General features: G+C 36.7%; 1 protein-coding gene across 1 annotated transcript in view; it reads left to right on the top strand.

Annotated features, from left to right (window-relative positions):
* LOC149792934 (scavenger receptor cysteine-rich domain-containing protein DMBT1-like) overlaps window positions 1-22,132 on the top strand; it is a 55,054-nt gene that overhangs the window by 11,830 nt on the left and 21,092 nt on the right. Inside the window, exons 3-10 of the mRNA XM_089966781.1 lie at window positions 2,371-2,524; window positions 5,251-5,399; window positions 6,402-6,546; window positions 16,512-16,681; window positions 20,127-20,192; window positions 20,876-21,032; window positions 21,444-21,595; window positions 21,861-22,014. Coding sequence (XP_089822907.1) covers window positions 2,371-2,524; window positions 5,251-5,399; window positions 6,402-6,546; window positions 16,512-16,681; window positions 20,127-20,192; window positions 20,876-21,032; window positions 21,444-21,595; window positions 21,861-22,014 — 1,147 coding nt within the window. The remainder of the gene's footprint in view (window positions 1-2,370; window positions 2,525-5,250; window positions 5,400-6,401; window positions 6,547-16,511; window positions 16,682-20,126; window positions 20,193-20,875; window positions 21,033-21,443; window positions 21,596-21,860; window positions 22,015-22,132) is intronic.

The raw sequence follows: 22,132 nt of genomic DNA, 5'->3' as shown, positions 1-22,132 counted from the left end.
TTAATTAACAATATTAGGTGCTATAATACATGTGCAAGTATACCTTCTATGTTGCCTTTCTTCAAGATGTGAGCTAACTAACATTCCCTAAAATATTATGTAACAGAACATTTGCCTTTAAATTTTCATGCTGTTTCTTCTGTTATTAAATTATTGTTAAATTCTTTCTTTATGTCCTTTCCTTACGTCCACTTTGTTCAGATAAAAAATTTGGTATGCGATGCTAAAACTTACGTTTGGAGTAATGGCTTTAAAATGTTCTAGACACTGACCTGCCACCGACACCTTTTCACACAGTTTAAACATGCTTGCAGAGATATGGAATGAAAATTCGATTTATGCGATATTTTCTATTTTCACCAGATATTTGTTAACCAATTAATGTATTGATCTAAATTTAATTTTGATTTTTTTCTGACTCAAGAAAATATAAGAAACATTTATAAATGTATTTCTCACATTTAAATTAGATATTTTGATTTTGACACATTGAACGTCTGTTTAGCTACTGAATCATCTTTGTGCAAAGATATATATTTTATCCTGTTCAACATCTATTTTGTACATTCGATTTTTAATTCTTGTCGAATGTTATATGTAAACTGTCAAAAAATCTTGTAGGACATAATGCATTTTATCTGTGCTTATGATGTTGATATGTCTTGCAATGTGATAACATTCTTTGGTCTCAGCTTGCTCTCCCTGCTTGTGCGTCTCATCATATGTCTGCACATTCATATAATCAAATTGTCATTGAAAAATGAATAAAAATTGTGAAATCGTTCATGATTAACCTTTGCACACATATTTTCAATGCAGACATCATGTTAGTTTAGAATTACATGATACTCGAATTTCTCATTTAAGTTTTGCAAGGTTCAACGTAAACGTTGGAGAGGATTAACTTCATGCCAATATTCACTATTTCCAATGTTCACAATTAATCTGAGTCTTAGAAATAGTGTGCTACAAAGCGATCGCTAATAGATCGCTACAATTAATATGAGTGTTATAAATAGATCGCTACAAAGCGATCGCTAATATATCAATACAATTAATATGAGTGTTATAATTAGATCGCTACAAAGCGATATTGCTTGTCATAAAATCCTTGAAAGGTCCTAGGCTTCAGGCCTATCTGGGCTTTATATTTTCTCCAAATAATTTCCTACCAGCAATTTTATTGCGATTGCAAACATAAATATCTTCTTTCTCGTCTATGGAAATAGATAAGAACTGGAAACTAAAGACTAAATTCAATTTACACTTGAACACATTGATCTCAACACATTGTTAAAACTGTAAAATGAAAATCTAACTTGGGTTAACACTCGTACACACTGATCTTTTCACATATTATTACAGTGATAGGCAAATCTTAAAAATCAGACTCACATCTGCGTTTATCCATCATCTTAAATACACACACTTTTAGGTAATCCAAGAAAAAAAAAAAATCATTGTTTTAAGAGTGTCATCGGACAGCAATATATTCCATAAATAAATGCAAAACAACAGCTTCATTTATTGAGCTCATCAATTAGAACGAGAATTGCTGATCCATAGCTGCTGTAATTCGTGGTGACGACTTTTTCAGTCAACAAATTTGTTGGTAATAGAACATTTCTTAATGAGAGCTTTATATTATGATAACTGCACTGTGTAAACTAAAATATAGTTTCTACTTCACATAAAGAAAAAAATGCGAAATTGTGGACGCGGAAATAACACTAATCAGGAGATTATGACATCCTCCAGTACTCGAGTATGTTTTGTCTTAAATAAAAAAGAGGTGCTCCAAACGGTTGGCGGTACTAGAGTGTAGCTAAGAAACTGAAAGTTCTGGAAAATGTTAATGTATTTTTAATGTACGTGAGCTCAAGATGCGTTTGAAAGATTTACCAAAGTTTTCGATTAGTTTAAATTTTTTGCTGTTCTAAACTGTCCATGCTTAGCTATCATTGTCTTCCACAGATTTTTTTATGTAGACCTGAGTCTGTATGGATACAGTCAACAAAGTTGCACTCATGGTCTCTTGCTATAGTATACCAACCTTAGTATCTATAATTTGAAGGAGGGTTAAGGGAAGAGTTTAGTCAAGCTAAATTCATATACAGTTTTAGCAGTTAGTAATTACAAGTCCATGCATAAAACACTATGCATATACCAGCACGACACCATGCACTAGTCCACAGCACACCATGCACTAGTCAACAGCACACCATGAACAAACTACAAATTCAGCTTGTGAACTTATAATACTGCCTGCAGTACTATTGGTTGTATGTTCGAGATTTAGAAATAGAGAAAGGGGAACGAAGAAAGGTCATATTTGTTTTCTATTTATTTCTTATTATTTTTATTATCCAGAATATACTACATACGCACGCCTTGTGAATGGAAGCTCCGACTTTGATGGAACAATCGTAATACACGGCAATATGCGGGAGTATATAGCATGTAACGCATCTGAAGCTGATGGCATTGTGATCTGCAAAATGTTAGGGATGCACCACGGTCCTGCGTAAGTTAAAGTTTCCATTTTATTACAGGCACGTCCCGAAATATTTCTACTTGAAGCTATATAGTGCTTTATATAGACACAGAAAGCTGACTACATTTACAAAAACACTGATATTACATATATCGTCCGATCCGAACACATCACATAGTCTATTCTGGCAAGGATTTGTTGTTGTTGTTGTAGAGTTTAACGCCATATTTCAGCACAAGATAGGCTATACATGGCGGCCAGTATTACTGACGGAGAAAGAACCCTGGAAAACCCAGGGAAGAACCACCGACCCTCGAGAAGCTATTGGCATGCTTCCCCACGTACCCACGCTAGCCGAGCCTTGGACTCGAACACACGCAGACAGAGGTGAGATGGTAGTGATCAGGAACGGTGAGAGCTTTAGACCACTCGGCCACTCGGGGCCTCTTTCTGGCAAGGAGTGTGTGTGTGTGTGTGTCTGTGTGTGTGTGTGTGTGTGTGATTATGATTTTTAACGTAGCTTTAACAATATTTCAGTCATATCGCTACGATGTCTGCAGTGTGTCAGTTTATAGTGATGTCTAACACTGGGGCATAATGCCGCAGACACGTAGCATGATGTCCCACCCAGTTACATTATCCTAAGATCAGGCCGACCAGTCCTAACACTAACCTCTTAATGCTGAGCGCTAAGTGAGGCAGCTATTAGTACCAATTTTGTAAGTCTTTGGTAAGACTCGGCTGTGGTTCGAACCCACGACTTCCCGCTTCCGAGGCGGACGCTGTAACCACTAGGCCACCAGAGCTGTTTCTGGCAAGATATCTCAGATATACCAGATTAGCAAATTGCATCGTCTACGCGTCAAACGCCAGCTGAGCCTTCATGGTAACGTAATGACTCGGATGTTTTTAATCTTGACAAAAGCAATATCAAGTTTGTTTTCTCAAGGACAATCCGGTTAGTGGACGTTTATGCAAATAAATCAGTGCAAGTATCACAGTTAGCTTGACATGCACTATTCTATCTTGAATTATTTTGGCGTGTGATCGAATTTTCCGATGCTACCCCCCATTTATTATATTTAGTCTATCGACTCTTAGCACTCGTAGCAGCCTCATAATACCATCGAAGTACTTCGGAGATGGCCTTTTCGATCATTATATATTTGTTCCAAATAGGAGTCAAACCCACGATGCGAGTAACGGTAACTATCAGATACCCGTCGTGTACCAGGCCATCACGACCATGTGCACATCCTTAAAATAAGGATGATACATGGTCGAACGTATTGACTCTATGTGCATAAAAACTAGTTCGTTAGGCGAACCAAATTTAATACTCAGGTATAGACAAACAGTTTTTCAGTTATTGACAGTGATTTGACAGCGTGGAGCACCACTGCTGAGTCTGCCATTCACCGTAAACAAACTGAAACATGCGATGAAATTGTATGAAGTAACATGTTTAATGCATGATGTATTTTGCAAATATCATGTACGGCGATATTTACAATTATGTAATCATATTGAAAGCATTATATTAAACTAACAACTTTACAAAGTTACAAATACTTCAAGATTGGAAATGTCGATACAATTTTGCAGACTACATCGAAAGTCGAAATAAAATTATCATGAAACGAGTAATACGCTAATCATAATCAGTAAATGACGAAAACGAAACTGATGTTATTTTTACCATGGAGGGGGTTATTAAGAGTAGGTGGTGTGCATATATGGCCGGGAAAGGACACTCATGCAGTCTTGTAGGCTTTGTTATGGAAAATCGAACGTGAATTGAGAAATAATCTCACTGGGTCAGTTGTAATGATAAGACAGCTAAGTGGAACTGAGGTGCAAAGAAAAATGTTGGACTGAGACCCCTTGCATAGATTAAATTTAAAAAATTCCTAAAGTAAGGACAGCAGAGATGTTGTGCCTCTTGACTGAAACACCATTTTACTTGACAAAGGCAGAATTTAAAACCATTGTTGAAAACGCACCACTTAAAGCATTATTTCAAATTAACAGAACAATAATAAGCAAAAGCTTCACAGGTCAACCTCCAAACTGTACAGGCGATACATCACATACGGTTTGTAGCAATCATGAGAGCTTATTTTCTTGTGGGTGATGTTTAACATTTTTTCATAAGTATACACGCCTGATGCAGATCATATTAATAAATGGTAACTTGAAGTGTCAGTCAGAGTAAAAGTCCTTTGTGGAGAGACTATCTCGAAAATTGATAATTACGGTTAGAAGTACACACAACGAACCCATTAAAGAGATAACTGACACGGTCAATTTTTTATATTTTTTATGCATCCATTTTAATTTTGAAATAATTACGTTAATGGTTTCACCTGTGTACATTGCTTTAGCTATACTGCAGACATTTGATAAATCAATTTTGTCCAATTTATTGGGTCCGTTCTTGAAATATTTAAATAGTTTTCAATAGTTCTTCATTTTATCCTATAAAAATAATCGTTTTTTAAATAGTCTCTGACCGTACAAAATTATATTGTTTAGAGAAGCTGCATACTCAAACCCAATTAGTTACTGGTTTAGGCAAACGGGTAACTTTAGAATTAACAAGTGAGGGCGTATTCTCCCAGGCATACTACTAGAACACATTGTCACAGAAACATTTGATACATAATTTTACAATACCCATTACCGTTCTTGGTATGATAGAACCCTTTAGTCCACGATGAAAGTAACAAGTGTGTTTCATTTTTCTTTTATTGCAGGTCGCCCCAGATACATGGACCTTACTTGTACCGATACGGCAGCATTTTTACAGACTCATTTCAATGTCACGGGAGCGAGACGAACATCCGTTTATGTAGTCCAAAGCCTTCATCTTATGGCGGATGCTATGCCCCGGAACTAGATTGCCGTATGTAGCTAGTAGTAGCAATAGTATCCTCATGGAAAGGTTTGTGTGGATATGAACTTCCGCCACACGATTTTTAATGGCACACTCTAGTTTTATCCAAACATCACTTTTAAAAGATTGAAAATTTTCAATTTTAAATATTAAATTATTGTATTACCATGTTTTATATCACCTGAAGAAAATGTTCAATATTATCTTAATGTATTTGACCGATTTGACTAATATCAACAAATTGTAAGTATGGATAAATACATTATTATATTTTATGCCATTTTAAGAACGTTGGCATTTGGCGGCAACTCCAAAACATATTTAAATTATCTCACTGTGACGTCACAATTGTTTCGAGTTCTGAATCCACGTTTAAAGTATATTTTAATATATATAAATACAAGTAAATAGTTTATGCTGAGTCAATCTCTAACGTACGCACACTCTCACATACACCAACGCACTCACACACACACACACAAACACACACACACACACACAATGTCAGACAAATGAATACATTTGACGAATCTTAAAACGCATGAAATACGATTAGCTGAAGTATTCTATAAGCCCTGAACGCTAAAGTAGAGTCAGCTTTGTTCGATCGTAAGCATTTTGTAATACAATTTTGCTAAATATGTTTCGATTTTTTTTGGTACTAACATCACTATTCTTTCACTTAACAATGATTATTGTGTAACTTTACATTTCCTGACTTGTATTATTTTGAGGCCATGACTTCAGTTCAACGTTCTGGACGATCTTAATATTGTGTAACTTCGTGAATATCATATTGATTACATACATTCAATGACATTCATTTCCTACCTGCAGTATATGCTCAGGTTTAGAGATTAATTCATTCACAGTAAAATGCAGCTTACACTAAAGATTGTCAAATACGGCAAACAATCCTTAATTCAAAGAGATCTGATGCGTGCAGTTTTCATGGATATCATACAGTATCAATATGTAAAGAAAGACTTCAAGTTCGTTTTATTATGACAGGGACTAACGTTAGACTGGTTGGTGGAGATAAAGTAAATTTCGGCATCATTGAGATCCAGGTCAATGGAACCTGGGGTACAGTCTGCGATACTAGTTTTGATTATCGAGATGCTGACGTCTTTTGCAGGATGCTTGGACATAACAGGTGAATAGTTTTTCTATGCGTAAAAAATCCCCAAACAAAGTAAAAACATTTAGGATATTTCAAAGGAAGGTAAATTTATTATAATGCATGTTTAAAATGAATGTAACTTTATTGTACTGCATTTCTTGACTGTAAATAATTATTGATCAAAATAATAATTGAGAGACATCCTCTTTAAACACCATGCAGTCAATTTAATTTTAAGTATGCCTTTATGTATGATTGTGAATCAAGTTATCCATAATCACCACGTGATTCATAACGTTATCCAATCAGAAGTCATTATTTGTTCCTTTGGACGGTGATTTGATCAATATTTATGCTTCAATGATAACCATAAAATACAATATCACTACCTTTTCCTACCAACAATGTCTCATATATACATATGGCATGATATATACATGACACGGTGTTGTTGATCCTCTGTCTCCTAATAAGCAATGATAGCATAAGGGCAGTTTTGATACCAAAATGGCACTCGTGGGCCCTATGGGAAATTAGCTACAGTTTGATGCGCTGGAACACTATGGAAATATTACATGGTGAGGAACTCTTGGGCTATATGGGACTTAACATTGGGGGACCATTGGAGAATATGAAACTTTATAATGACGTCACTCTTGGACCACATGATACATTTTTAAATCAAGATGCTGTTATGGAGTCCAGTGGAAAATTAAATAGGATCAAATTTAATCTTGGATAAATGATTTGGGAGTGGGGTGGATCCAAACAGATATACGTGACAAAAATAAACCCTCAACCGTATTGACAAACCAAAATAGTTTTAATTACAAACAATGACTTAGAGCTGACCATTATAGCCTGAAAAAATGTCTTGCTCTAACTTATCAACAATAACCAATTATATCCATTATATTAGTTGAAGAGAATGTATGATGCCGTAAAAGGAAAGCATTCCTGGATGAAAAGAAAATTATTGGTAGTCACATTGCTGCGCAAACTTTAAACATCAAATGTTTGGTCTCTAAGTTAGGAAAAGAAACATACTTTCTGATTGTCTAACACACTCTTAAACAACACACCGATAAAATAACAAAGAAACGGAAGAGTACGATGTTGTGCATTAGGTAAGATGTAACATACCGTCGCACAGACAAAAGTAACTGGTATGGTAGTATTACTACTGCATACAATCTATGTACCTACCACCTAAACACATCAGTGAAATCGCCCAAATACAAGATTATCAGGCAAAGATACAAGTTAACGCTTACAACACTTATGCATATCTGTATACCATCACACATACCATTCTAAAGACCAAGAGAGGGGCAATAACACAGCATACCATCACTAAAACGTACAAAGCAATATATATACCCACCTACATTCATAACAGAACATGACATTCCACATCAACAAACATATTCAAGATAACCAGCAAAGGTACAAGTAAACACACACACACACACACACACACACACACACACACACACACACACACACCATCAAGTTATACCAAAGATCAAGAGAAATGGGGCTATAATGTACGATCAGTCTCACCTACATACCTCTATACCTCCCTGCCTACATACATATCATAACATGAAATACAATAACTGCATGCATACCCACGGTATCCAGTCAAGGGTACAACTAAACTTATATGGATTTATACACGATCAGACATGCTATTCCAAAGACCAAGAGAGGGAGGGTCTATAAGTAATCATCTCTCAGACAGATATAATTGCATAAATATCTAACCTAACTTAACGTTCTAGTGACGTATATGAACGGCTACCAAAACATTATTTCTGGTGATGTGGAGGTGGCCGTGGTAGTATGGTGGCTGGAACGTGCAGGCAGGCGATAGTTGTCTTATCTCGCATTCAGAGGTCCTAGGTTCGATACCAAGCAGAAACCCAGTATGGATTGAATTATTTATATGCTTGTTTAGCACTAGGGTGAGAATTGTTGTAGTACTCTTTGTGGTAATCAATGTTCCTACATTCGTCAACCATAGGGATTTTAATATACATGCTCGTAATAATATATATATAGTCTAAAGAGTAATTCTCCTTAGGCCAGTGCTTGGAGTAATACTACATTACTCCCTTATATAAATATAACTTAACCTAACGTAATCACCAAAGCGCAATGTAACCAGGCAAAGGTATAAATACACAGTCAAAGAACACACCTCTATATACAATCATGCATATGGCCAAGTGTACCATCACTCAGGTCCTGTATATCATCACACATGCCATCATACAGATCAAAGGACCAAAGATAATTTAAGTTTTGTTTTGCAAGCAAATGTGAAACAACAAACAAAAATATGAGAATTATGTTCTAGAATATTGAGTGATCTGAAAAAGGTCGCAAATGTTAACACATTCAATACCTTTTATCATTATTCTCCTCAGACTTCTCCGCAACAGACATCCCTATCCCATCACTGTTCAATGCAACCTTGTCTCTGTACTTGAATTATTTTGATCCATACTGCTGTCTCTTTGATACCTTTTGATAACCTTTATTAACTCCATATAAACCTGGTGGACTGACTGAATTAACATTGCAGCAAGTGTTCTGTATATCAATATTTTTTGTAAATCCTAATATATAATTTTTTTTTAATTTTCATAATTTGTATTCATAGTTATAAACTGTATAGAATATCTTGACCTCGCTCTGTTAAGAACGTAATAAATAGCTGTTTACGTATGTGCTAATAATAATCTTAGTAAGAAGACTTAAAATGACGCCTATGGCGTAGTTTATCAGTCACTGATTTCGACGTTTCAAGAATGACTATGTAACTTTTCCTTGGTTGCCATAGGTCCTGTGAATAGACCCAATTCGACGCAAAGTGAGTAGTGTGTGCTTTCATTTGGGGTCTCAATATACGGGTATATAAGGAGAAAACTAAACATACCAGATTCATTCCGATATTTTTAGTCATTCACACTTATTGCGATCCTTGTTTAAGTCTGCGGACGTGTTTTATGTTGTACTTAGATATTATTCAAGCGGAAAAACATGTGTTTGGATTATCCATTGGAGATAGAAAGTGTCCATTACCTACACTATAATATTTCCACATACATTTTTTCAAGGTGCTTTGAAAACATTCTACGATAATGGCTTTGGTTTCGGGATTCTCGATGGTGATCTTTTTGGAAATCTTGGTTCAGAAATTCGGTGCCTTTATCGGTTGGACATCGAAGAGGGTGACGATCGCTTTGTTTCAACACCAGTTTGAGGGCTCACACTAACTCAGTACTCGATTTGGAAGTTAATGGCACGACTCAGGCAAATCGGAAAAGACGCCAATGGCACAAAACAAATGTTTGAATCCACGATTGTAGGTGGCCAAATGAGAGACATCGGCTAAATCTGCTTCCCTTTGATGATCGAAACTCTCCACTTGGGTGCGATTTCTAGAATATTTTCGTCGAATGAGTTTGTGTAATGTGTACGTGGCTTGTTTTTGTAGCCATCATTGCACTTGAGGTAAACAGAAACTTTTGAGTCGGATTTTGGCAGCACGTTACAATTTCTGAACATCTCCGTATGCCGCGGGATGGGATGGATCATAGTAAATGCTGGCTAACAAATTCTCCATGAGGATATTTTATAATAAGTCACCCACTGTTCCAGGGTGCTACTCTTTTCTGCTTGTGGCCCTTTTCTGGATTGTACTGCTAGGTGTCGAGGAGGATGTCAGAACAGTGGTAAACTGTTCTTGTTTAACTTATGTCGTAGCCTTCCTTTTCTCTTCTGAGGAAGAATGGGTTGCCATAATTTTTTAAATCCAACCAATTCTGGAAATTGGTGGTATTAATTTGCATGCTTTTTCTGGAGGAGTTTGAATCTCTTCTTTTCGATTCATCAGCGATTGCAATTCGTGATGTAACTGGGACATCTCAGTCAGATGAAGATTGGGAAGCAAATGCGGGTTACGATGTTCTTGCCAACGATGGAATACCATTCATCGTTTGTAAGGCACAAAAGTCAGTTTTCGTCATTCTATCATATTTTAAAAGTCACGTCTGAGATCTTTTCACCCCAGTGGTCCCTTTTGTCTACTTGGCCCTTCATGTCTTGGACCCATGGGTAAAAGACATCTTAGGAGTACCCTCAGCATAGCTCCCGCACTTCTTTTAGGTGACATCTTTGTTTGTTCCGGAGCACAAAAACACTGATACCCATTGTTTGCCCCAGGTCTTTATATACTGTAATGCGTCGCCACTGATTGTCCTTACGTCGTATCAGCTTGATGATAGGCATCACAACTTGTGGAGAAGTTCGCAACGGACTAAATCGGGACATTTCTTGCTCGGACAAATCCAGTAAACTCTGTAACATACCCGAACCCTCTTGGACTTTGATTTTGGGGCAAGTACTTTGTTAACAGCTGACACGGTGGATAAAAAGGTGGAGAGTGTCAACGCTGGAGGAGACGTTCCTGGAGACACGGGTTTCCATTTTTTCATCAAACGGGGTGGAACAGGTGTCAAATTGGGTTTGGCTGGCATCACTAGCAACGGGAAAGTAGAAGAACCTAAACCTACTGGACACGCGGTCCTCGTCACTGCAGGTCGTGAAGATATAAGGTTACATCCTGGCCGAAGTGTCTTTTCTTGGGACTTTTCTTTTTCTGTTGCTGTGACCTGATCTTGACACCACTGCTCTTTTTCTTCTCGGTACGTTAGTGTAGGGGAGTGTGTTTTTTTCTTAGGGATGACTTTTGGGCCATTGTGGTCCCATTTTAAGAGGGCGCGAATGATGGCACCTCAAAGAGAACCGCTACCTCCATGTTTCAAAATGGTTTGCTTTTCGGTTTCGATGCGGAGATCTGTCAGTTGCGTTAAAGCTACTTTACTTCTCTCAGAAAAGCGTTTGGTTTGATTTGGAATATGAATGATGCCTTCCAGTAAGTGGCGTGTTGTCACTGTAAACCATCGTAAGACTTGTCTTAGAATGGCTTCTAAGACAGCAGCACGTATTTGTGGATATTTGTCTGATACCGTAAAAGGCACGAATCAATTTGACTGGAAGATGAGACTGAAGGGACGTCATGTTGACGATGTTTGAGGCAGACCAAAAGTGTCCGAGGTTTTTATAGATTTTTTTTAAGTCGACGGGGACGTGTACACGACAGGCCATCCGTCTTGGCACCAGGGCTGAAACAGATAGGTACGAACTCGCAAATAATCGGGGGTAGTGGGTTTTAAATCCACGACTGAAGGGGTCTGGAGTTTGAGTGGCATCGTCGTATGCATGAGTCAGCCAAGGAATCCCTAACTGTTTAGCTAAGATTTGCACTTGCGATTTATATCTAGGGCTTTTAAACAAGACCACGTAATGAGCATTGAAACTGTTTGTGAGATGGCCTTTACTTTGCTGAAACAAATTTTGGGTGATGTAAATGACACTGGCATTACGATGATACCATTTGCTTCTAAACCACAATTGAATTTCTTCTTCGTCTTCTCCTAAGATGTCGTCGAAGATGACCAGATGAGTTTGACGGGGATCAGAGACGATCCCGTCGTCTTCGCCAGGAGTGTCTTCCACAAACACGAAGGAATCGCCTTGACTTTCTTGCAGGAGGTTGTACTCCGATTGCCACTCTTTCTAACACCACACGATACCTTGAGGTGGACGATCGATGAAATTGTATGTTAAATCAAACCCTTGAAAAATTCTCTTTTTCCTGAAACGCTTGGTCCAGCAATTAACATGTTAAAAGGATACAAGGCCACCTAACTGGCACTATCTAAGTTTTCGTCGATGACTTTGAAAGTGACGAAAGAGGTAGAAGAGACAGCAGATGTAACCATAGTGAAGGGAATTTCATTTTTGAAACGAAGACAGACAAGTGCTTTTATACTTTTTTTCAGTGCACGTTTATTTCAAAACATTTTTAAATTTGAATACGAAAGACAAAATTATATAAAATCCAAATGGTTAAGTACATCGATGAAATACACATCAAAGCGATCAAAGTCACGGTACAACATTTTTGGTTACGAAGGTGTTGTGTCCAAGGGACACAGGGTAATGTTCTTAGAAGCTCTACACTTGGCAGAGTCACACATGGGTCCCCACGGAACGGCCTTTTGGGAATGTCCATGTCAATGATGGTTCTGTCCTAAATGGAATGGTTTTACTAGGTGTCGGGTTCTTCTTCTTCTGACACTCTGGCTATCACATGTTTAACAAGTTATTTTTTTCACTGAACGTTTTAAAGTTATGATCACAAATCTTGGGCATATTTTGCCGCTTCTTTTGTCCAAGCCTCGAACCCAAAGCTTCTCCAGCCACGTACATATGGCCAGTGAGGGTTTATATCACAATCTACACACACTGTTTCATAAACATCTTCAGTGACTAAAAGTTGACGAATCTTTTTTCCGTAGTGGTCGAGAAGTATCGAAATAAATAAGCAAGGCTTTTAACAGAATGTGTTTCTCATGTACATTTAAAGGTACCACTCTCATATTTTTGAGGTACTGTGAGGTGAAGATCGCTCGTAAAGAGCCCACAAGGACTCGGCTGGTAAACGAAATCCCAGAAAGGAAGTCACTAAGACATACACCGCACAACGACAAAATTCACTGATTACAGTTCTCGGAAAAAGTGTCGGTAATTGGTCACAGTCTGAATACTGTCATTGATTTCCTTCCACGGCAACTGTTGTATAGCTAATGAAAAAGGTCTTGGCATGGTAGCAAGCTTTTATACCTCTTTGGTCGGAGGTAATAAGTGTACTTTTTGCACGGAACTGATCGTACTCCGTCGACGTATCCAAAATAGTTTAGTTACTAGCGCAAACACCAAACCTCACAGAATGTTCCTCTACGGACAAAATTTAATAGCTTTAAAGCTTTTGGTAATCCTCTATGTCTTCCTCTGGAATTCGTTGTAGTATGGACACTAAGCAGAATGAGTAGCAATCAAAGTATTCTGACACTTTGGTACAATGTCTGACCAATGGAAATCGTACATGATATTGGGTTTTCCGAGTCCCAGACATCCACCGAATACGTTCCCATGGTCTTTTCACCTCATCCGTTTCGGGCGTGTTGGATCCATTTGTCTTTCTTGACACACAAGTAATGTAGCCAGCGTAGGACTTTGACCGAGTATTGACGTTTGGCATAATTAGTTGTTTGAGGGCGTATGACCGCCAAGGTCTTCTCGGGCAAGAATTGTTTGCGGTACACTACGGAAAACGCGTTGGCAATTGTGCAGGAATTTTTCAAAGAATCGATCCTACCATGCTTCATGAAAAGTTCTCGAATACTTTAACATTTCTTCCTGAAAGTCGAATGAGTCCGAGGCGTGAGTGTGGTACAACGAGTAGAAAGCTTCTCGTTGTTCGGTGCGCATGTTGTCGGGGTGGTAGTAGAGATCATCAGGCAAATGAAGTAGAACGGCATGTTGATTGGCTTCGGTATTGAAAAAGTGTGGAATATCATTTTGCCATTTATGTCAATCCAAATGTTTAAGGCTTTCGATTGAATGGCATGGCCAAGTAAATCATGGAATCTTTAGACTGCACTTGCCCCACTTGCATGAAAATATGTTTGTCTCCGTTTAAAGTCACTTTAGGACGTTAGGAGCTTTGTTACGTATAGTTTTTGAGAAGAAACTGTCCATCGCATCCCCTAACGTTCGCTGTCTTCTTGACTCCGCTTTTCGCCGATCAGGTCAGCCACTTTCCACACTCTTCCGTCCGATTGACGTCAGCCTCTTGCACTATTGATGCCACTGTATCCACAGTGTCCAGTACCATGATGTCACCCCTGTTAACGTGCCTTTTGTCCCTATAGTGCTGGAACCCGGTCTGTAATGCTAGATCCCATTTTCCCTATAAACTATGCCCCCATAATGCCTGGACCTTTTTTGTTTACATAGACGTCCCGTTGTCCCTATATCGCCCCTTACACTACTTACGTGTAACGTCTGCATAGAATTTTTTTCCCCTTGTGCTTGATGTGTCAGTATAGCATTCTTGAATCTTTTTTATCGGCACATTATGTCGCCCCAATGAACCATACATCTCATACGGCTTGGTTTTCGTATAACACGATCTCGCGTGAGTCGCATTAGTTAAAACAAAGTAAGCTTACTAGCATACACAGGACAATTATTGTGAAATATATTTTCTTATTTATATTTATATGAATATGTAGGTATGTATTGCTGGGGCATTTTATTTTTAACTGAAATTCTGATCCGGGGTATAAACGGAAATACTTCATAATACAGAGGATACTATCAATATTAACAGTCATAATTTTTATGCAATATACGTTTTCACCTAAAAGTTGATTTTTAATTTGGATCAAGTTATGCTAAATAAACAGACCCATGTTCCCGATCCTGACCAAATAGATAAGGTCCTAGCTCAGATAAATTTCCTCTCAGATGAAATAGGGAATTACCCTCTTATCTGAAGTTCAGTTTTACACTATTACACCACTCCTTTTTCATTCGTATCCAATAATCTAAAGACGTGCAATCCATGATGTGCACTCATTCCTTTAATATATCTTTAGTAAATGTATAACATAGACTAGTTATTTTGCTTCTCGTTCCTATTTCTTTTCAAGGTCAGTGAGATTGTATGCCTTTATTATATTGATGCAGAAATATTTCTCTGATTTGCTCATTACTACATTCCATATCACTGTTGACGTATTCACTACTCATTTCAGTGTCTTTGTTGTTAGTTTCGCTCACTGACAACTTGGTCAACGGCAGCGACTTGAAGTTTTCTTGCACAATATAAAGCAATATCGTTCACACTTTTTTGTTATATGCTTGAAACTGCTGTCTACGTCGTTGTGCTTACAATAAAATCCATAACTCGATTAAATAATCAGGAAGGTCCAGGAAGCATATTTTGAAAAATTGTACAACGACAATGGAGCCTCTTTGATCCCCCTGCAAGTTGTATTTTCCCGAAATCATGATATTTTCTGTATGGATGGATGGATGGATGCATGCAAGACATGACAACAACAAAAAATCATCTTCTCCTTATGATCGTTTTCGTTCTTGGTACATGTGCTGCATAGTCACAAAAAGTATTTGTCCTTTTGATTAAACCTTTGTCTGTAATTAGACTGAGAATTTTGTCAGTCAAGTCGACTTTTCAATTTCTACAAGATGTTTGCATTGACCTTTTTCTTCCCATTCATACTAACATAGCAATGCATTTGTTTTCCGCCACACCTAGGAACATCCCTTGTATCCCTCTCATGTTCATATTGTAAAAGCCCCCATTGTAACATCCTAATGTTACAAAAATCACAATGGCCCCAAAGTGGTCCATCGCTAATGTTAACATGGGTTACGTCCCTTAATTGCCATCATGACGTTAAAAGTTACATACAACTTCAGAGCGTACCCTCGTATTAAAGTTAGACATATATAGCATCTAGCATCATTTAAGTAAGTTCCAAGGGGCGTGAAAGTGCCCACCAAGTAAATAGTCAAAGGACCCCTGAGTGAGATTTTTTGGACACTAATCCATTCCCTATATTACTTAAGAGTTTCCGGATGTATGTATGTATGTATGTATGTATATATATATATATATATATATATATATATATATATATATATATATATATATATATATATATATATATATATATATATATATATATATAATCTTAAACAGTTTAAATGCGAAGTATAAATACAGGCTTAACCCATTTTACCAAAGAGTTACATTATTGTATTTAATCAAATTCTTCAAATGTATCGCGAAATAGACAATGCAGACATGGGGAACATCTTAAAAAAGACACAAGTTTGCATCACTAGCGAACACTTTGGCTAGGTTAGAAGAATATTAAGTAGTTAACTAGAATTACAGTTACATATATGGTATACTGCATTCCTCTTTAATTATGTTTTGTGTGTGTGTGTGTGTGAGTTACTGTGTACGTATTCATCCATCTTTCTAGCACTCGTAACAGTCATTCATCTGGACTTATTGCTTCCGTGAATCTCTCAAGACCTATATGGTTAGACAACCTGCATTGCAATGGGTACGAAGCTGATGTTGCCGCGTGCAGTTTTTCAGGCTGGGGGAAACATAACTGCGGGCATAACAATGATGTTTGGCTGCATTGTGGTAAGAACATACTTATATTTACCAGTATTTTTTATTGCACAAAAACAGACCGCTCTGGAACTTTAGTCACCGAAAATGGTTATATGAATACTTTACATTGGTCAATTAGGTGAAGGAAAAACAATCAGATGCAGTTCCGGATGCATAAGGCAGCATAGCTACCTACGGTTTATCTTCAAGGTTTGGAAAATACATTGTGCTAATGCGTTCATGAGTGTTGCACGATGGGTGGTGTTTCTCGCAGTACAAGTTCATTTTGACAATAATTCGGAAATTGTTGGTTGTTGACTAACATTCTTGCGTACCCCTGAGCATGCTGAATCACTCAATCGAGAAAGCATTCGCTTCGCTAATATGAATTATTTCCTTTAAAGGGAGACTGTACTATCACAGGCCAAACAAATGGACCACCGCAGAATATTTGCGTTGTACATTAGATGGAAACTGTAACAATGTAAGTAAATGTCATGAAAATAAAATTTAATTCCAGCAACAACAAAAAACCTACTACAGAAGTCCCATGTCAGTGGTATGCCAAAGCGAAGAAAAAAGTCCCTTGATCTTTCATATTTACAATCTAATGCATTTTTATTGTTCATTTTCATAGAACTGATTATGAACTTGATCTCTCGTGTATCCTTTGTAATGTTTTTAACGTGTGTAATGTAATTTGTATCTTATGTAATGACTACGAAACAATTTCATTAGGTACTATATATTATTTTCTTGTGATACAAAACAGTTATATTTTCATAAATATTAGTATAATGAAACCATCTGTGTATCTCACACTAGGCTACAAATCATTACTACACAGAATAACCCAACATACATACTATCTCTAGGCACATTCGTTTAATAGTTTAATACCTAATTAAACCCACAAAATCTTGCAAATTAACATTTTTAAAGTGCATGTCATTAATACAAATCTATATGGTTTCAAAATTGTAGGTGTATATCAGAATACAATTATATTTCTGTAACCATTTGAATTTTGTAAAATGTTCTGGGAACACAACCAAGTGAACTTTGGTATTGTGACATGTATCCATTTAAGGTGATGTGGGTGATTATGAGGTCGTGTTAAATCCATGGCAGAGGGTAAGGACAGAGCTCTAATGTGTATGTTTTGGACATGATTGATTTTTAATGACGTTAAGTCTCACAACAGTCAGGCAAATTGGACAAACAGGTGAATTGGTTCTAGTTATAGAGAAAATGCCAAGTGTTGAAATGGTGCAGGAATAGAGTTTGTATTTGCTGAAATATTTGGCATAAGGTGAAACTTTGCAGAGATCGGTTTATTAAAGGAAACGCAAAAATTATTCAAACTCAATATGCGTGTGTTGGTTTTGGCGGTCATATAAAAATAAAAGACTGTTTGGCTAAGTAACAGTCAGCGCGATTTCATGCGAAGTTTCGTGTTTTGTAATTGTGTTATGCCGTATACTTGTATAGCCTTGTTAAGATCGTGACTCCCAGAAAGAAGTATGAAGTAGCTCTACACCACGGAGAAATAGAATAAATACAACTGATATTGCGGTTGAGGATCCGTAAGAGGATGGATGCGAGAGAGAGAGAGAGAGAGAGAGAGAGAGAGAGGTCATTGTAAGCCGCATCACGTCAGAAGACATAAGGAATGGATGTATCCAGACCTACTGCCGGTGCTGAATCTAGAGTGACCCCTAATCAAATCATCAGGGGTTGTCAGGCTGGACAGTTAATTTCACACGGGGGCTTGTGTTGGTCTAATCTATATCTCTGATCAGATCTCGTTTTATTCCATCCAAGAATTTCATATTTTATTATTCACTCGATCTGGTCAATAACACTAAGGGGTCGATTGTTAACGATAACCACCACCACCACCACCATGTGACAATTGCAAAATAATAGTTTGCTATTGACAGGTGTTATTGCATAAAAGCATGCACATTCACATTCTGTTGCAGTTCATTGTAGAGTTCTCGTTCATGACACCTTTCTCTCAAACAAAGACAATTAACACTCCAGCTTGGACAGCTGCAGTTTAAAAAAGTTAACTGTTTACATTTGCCTAAGGGCAGAATTATATAATTAAAAATAATGTAATACACGACTCTATTTAAACAATCATGGTACAGTGCTTAGAAAAAATATATATATATTTTTATTTAAATCCCCCCCCAAAAAAATAAAACAATCACAGTGATTGCGTGTTAAACTTACTGAGATTTATGGCAAATAATTTAAATAACCAAACCATAATAACATTATTTAATTCAAGAAATCTAAACGGGGGGGGGGGGGCGCTTTTGTCTTTCCCCTGAATGGTTTATGTCCTACGGGTCTTTTGTCCTATTGGTTATTTGTCCGTATCCAAAACATTCAGTTGGATCAAACGCAATTACCCTACCTTACAGAGTAGCTATAGCTATTTAAGATACATACGTTTCTGTATACCCAACATATTTAGACTTTCTGATGAATGCCTTGTCTTTAACGAATTGTATACAAATTACTTGTCCTAAACATGTTAAGGATAAAAGCACCCATTTAATTGACAAGAAATATGAAAAAGTGCAGAACCTTACAAGAATAATGCAATCAAATTTAATTAATAAAAGTATATGAATATTTTCTACCTTTGCCATCAAAAAGTTGAAATTATAATTTGATTTTAATAAATTTCATTTTAAATGGGTACAAATGAATTATCGTATTGTTTTTACTCAATAAAACGTTATTAAAATGCTATAAAATGACAACGAAATGCATCCTGGAACCTTGTACATTACGCCATTTTTGTCACATAATTTGCCATGTCACCAGGTGTTATCAGATGGTTCAATATCCCAATATTATTTTATCTGACTTAATCACTAATGACAACACTGCAAATTCTGTGTCGGATAGTTTACATATCACGTCGATTTCAAACATCAAAAATTGTATCAATTCAATGACAGGCATCGACATTGTTATCATTTTAATGGCAGCCATTGATATTATTGTCATTTTAATGCCAACCATTGATAATATTGTCAGTTTAAAGCCAACCATAGATATTATTGTCAGTTTAAAGCCAACCATAGATATTATTGTCATTTTAATGCCAACCATTGATATTATTGTCATTTTGATGCCAACCATTAATATTGCCATCTTCAGATATATGTATTAGGGGATTGTTTCCATTTTTAACCTTTTACGAGTGGAAAAAAGATCGTAATTATTTTATTCGTCTACATGCTTAATTAGAAAATAGGCGTGCTAAGATTTTATCTCTTTCTCTCTCTCACTATATATATATATATATATATATATATATATAATATATATATATATATATATATATATATATATATATATATATATATATATATATATGAAGCATAACAGGTTTGGTTTGGACCTGTAGTGTAAAATGTATTGTGCATTTTGTCTCTGCTTTTTTCCATAGGTGCTTATACCACACCATGGTCATACTATAAGACGACAAGTCCAGTCCTGTACGAAACTGACATAAGTAGGTATTTGTGATTGTGACAATTATTTGCATTAGAATTGGATAAACATGCTATAGATTTAATTATTTTAATGTTTTTCTAGACTACATCGTGATCTTGAGGTTCATTTCTTCGTCAAGCCTCCTTAAAGTACTATTTGGCTCATGACATACTTTTAAATTGACCTTGCCTGTGTATTAAGGATGTACGAGAGTGTATAGTAATAGAAGTAGTAGTAGGAATAATAATAATAATAATAATAATAATAGCAATTATTATTATCATTGCTATTGTTATTATTATTGGCGACGAATCTGATCCCCTTCCAAAGGGTCAAAGCCAGATTCATGTATTCATGGGAGGACTATAAAAGAGTGCTTCTTTTTCCCCTATACAATAGGTCATGAGTCCAATATTGTCATCCCCTACCCCATCTCTCAGCACCTAAAAGAAACGCTGAAAGCTATGTGCTAATCATAGAAATCTCTCTTCTGAGAATTTGATTTCGTACTGCATAAATAAGCTAATGGGAATACTTTGTCTTTATTCTGTTTATAACAAAATAGACTATAGTCGTATAACTGCATGTATGTCATCCCTAAATTCAATGTCAAACACATACATTTAGCTGACCTTGCTTTGTATTTTGTTTTTAAAAATGGACTACTTGTGGTGGTAAAGGAAAATGCATCCTAATTATCAGGTAAGTTTCACATCGGACTGGTGGATGGATATCACAATCTATCAGGCCTGGTTGAACTGACAAGAGAAGCGTATGGGATCCAGTTTTGCTACGTAGATGTTACCAGTTACGTTGCTGAAGTAATGTGCAGAATGGCAGGATTTAAATACGGAGCTGCGTAAGTAGTTATTTTGGTGTTCTTAATTAACATATTTACCATTCACTGAAGTCTATAAGAGCAAAATCTGTTCTTGCTGCTTCTTGTTGTCTTTGACCTTTGAGCTCTATTTCCAATAAGGCTTTGATACAATAATATAAAAAACAAAGACCCACTAAACCTCAATGTGGGCTTCACACCGACACTGCCGAAATCGGATCTACTTCGATTGGACTGACACTCCAAACCATCAACATTAACATCTAATAGGGTACAGGTAACTTGAAGGCTATGAGTTCGTGATGCCTGCTATATCCATCGTTGCATAAGGTGATAAGGAAAATTATCTAAAATGAGCAATACATTTAAATTGTTTTATAATGATTTTTATTTTTTTACGTAACTCCTAGAATATATTTTTCTTTATTTAAGGAGTGTCACTCTGCAAGGCAGAAAACTAATATGGAACGACTTTGTTAATCAAGGACCATATTGCTATGGACATGAGGAGGATCTCAAACAATGTTTCAGTTCTCATTGGTCTCATTTATACAAACTATGTAACCCGCTGTTCATTGACTGCAGTAAGTTTGTGCATGTCTATATCTATCTGTCTACACACACGCACGCACACACACACTCTCACACACACACATATACATACATACATACAAACATACATACACACATACATACATACAAGCATACATACATACATACATACATACACGCACGCACGCACGCACGCACACACACACACATATATCTATATATATATATATATATATATATATTCTTTCTACCCCGCTAGGTATATCTTTTATTTTTGACATTTATACTCCATTTCAGGGACATCCATCCGGCTAAATGGAGGTTCTGGGTATCACAATGGATTTAATTTACTGGAAATTCTCGTCAATGGAACATGGGGAACCGCGTGTGCCGATTCCTTTGGCCAGGAGGAAGCGACTGTTGTTTGCAGGATGCTTGGATATTATTCAGGGTCATAATCCATTTTATTTTAATGTCTTGGAATAAAAATTCTCGAAAATTCTGGTTACACAGATGCATGATTTGGAACAGTAAAAGTTGCGCTAGAAGTACCTTTTTAAGTGTTCAGT

This window comes from Sinohyriopsis cumingii, chromosome 8, assembly GCF_028554795.1.
Source record: "Sinohyriopsis cumingii isolate HCF-2022 chromosome 8, ASM2855479v2, whole genome shotgun sequence".
Classification (NCBI taxonomy): domain Eukaryota; kingdom Metazoa; phylum Mollusca; class Bivalvia; order Unionida; family Unionidae; genus Sinohyriopsis; species Sinohyriopsis cumingii.
The sequence above is the reverse complement of the archived record's forward strand: the minus strand, read 5'-3'. Positions and strand labels throughout refer to the sequence as shown.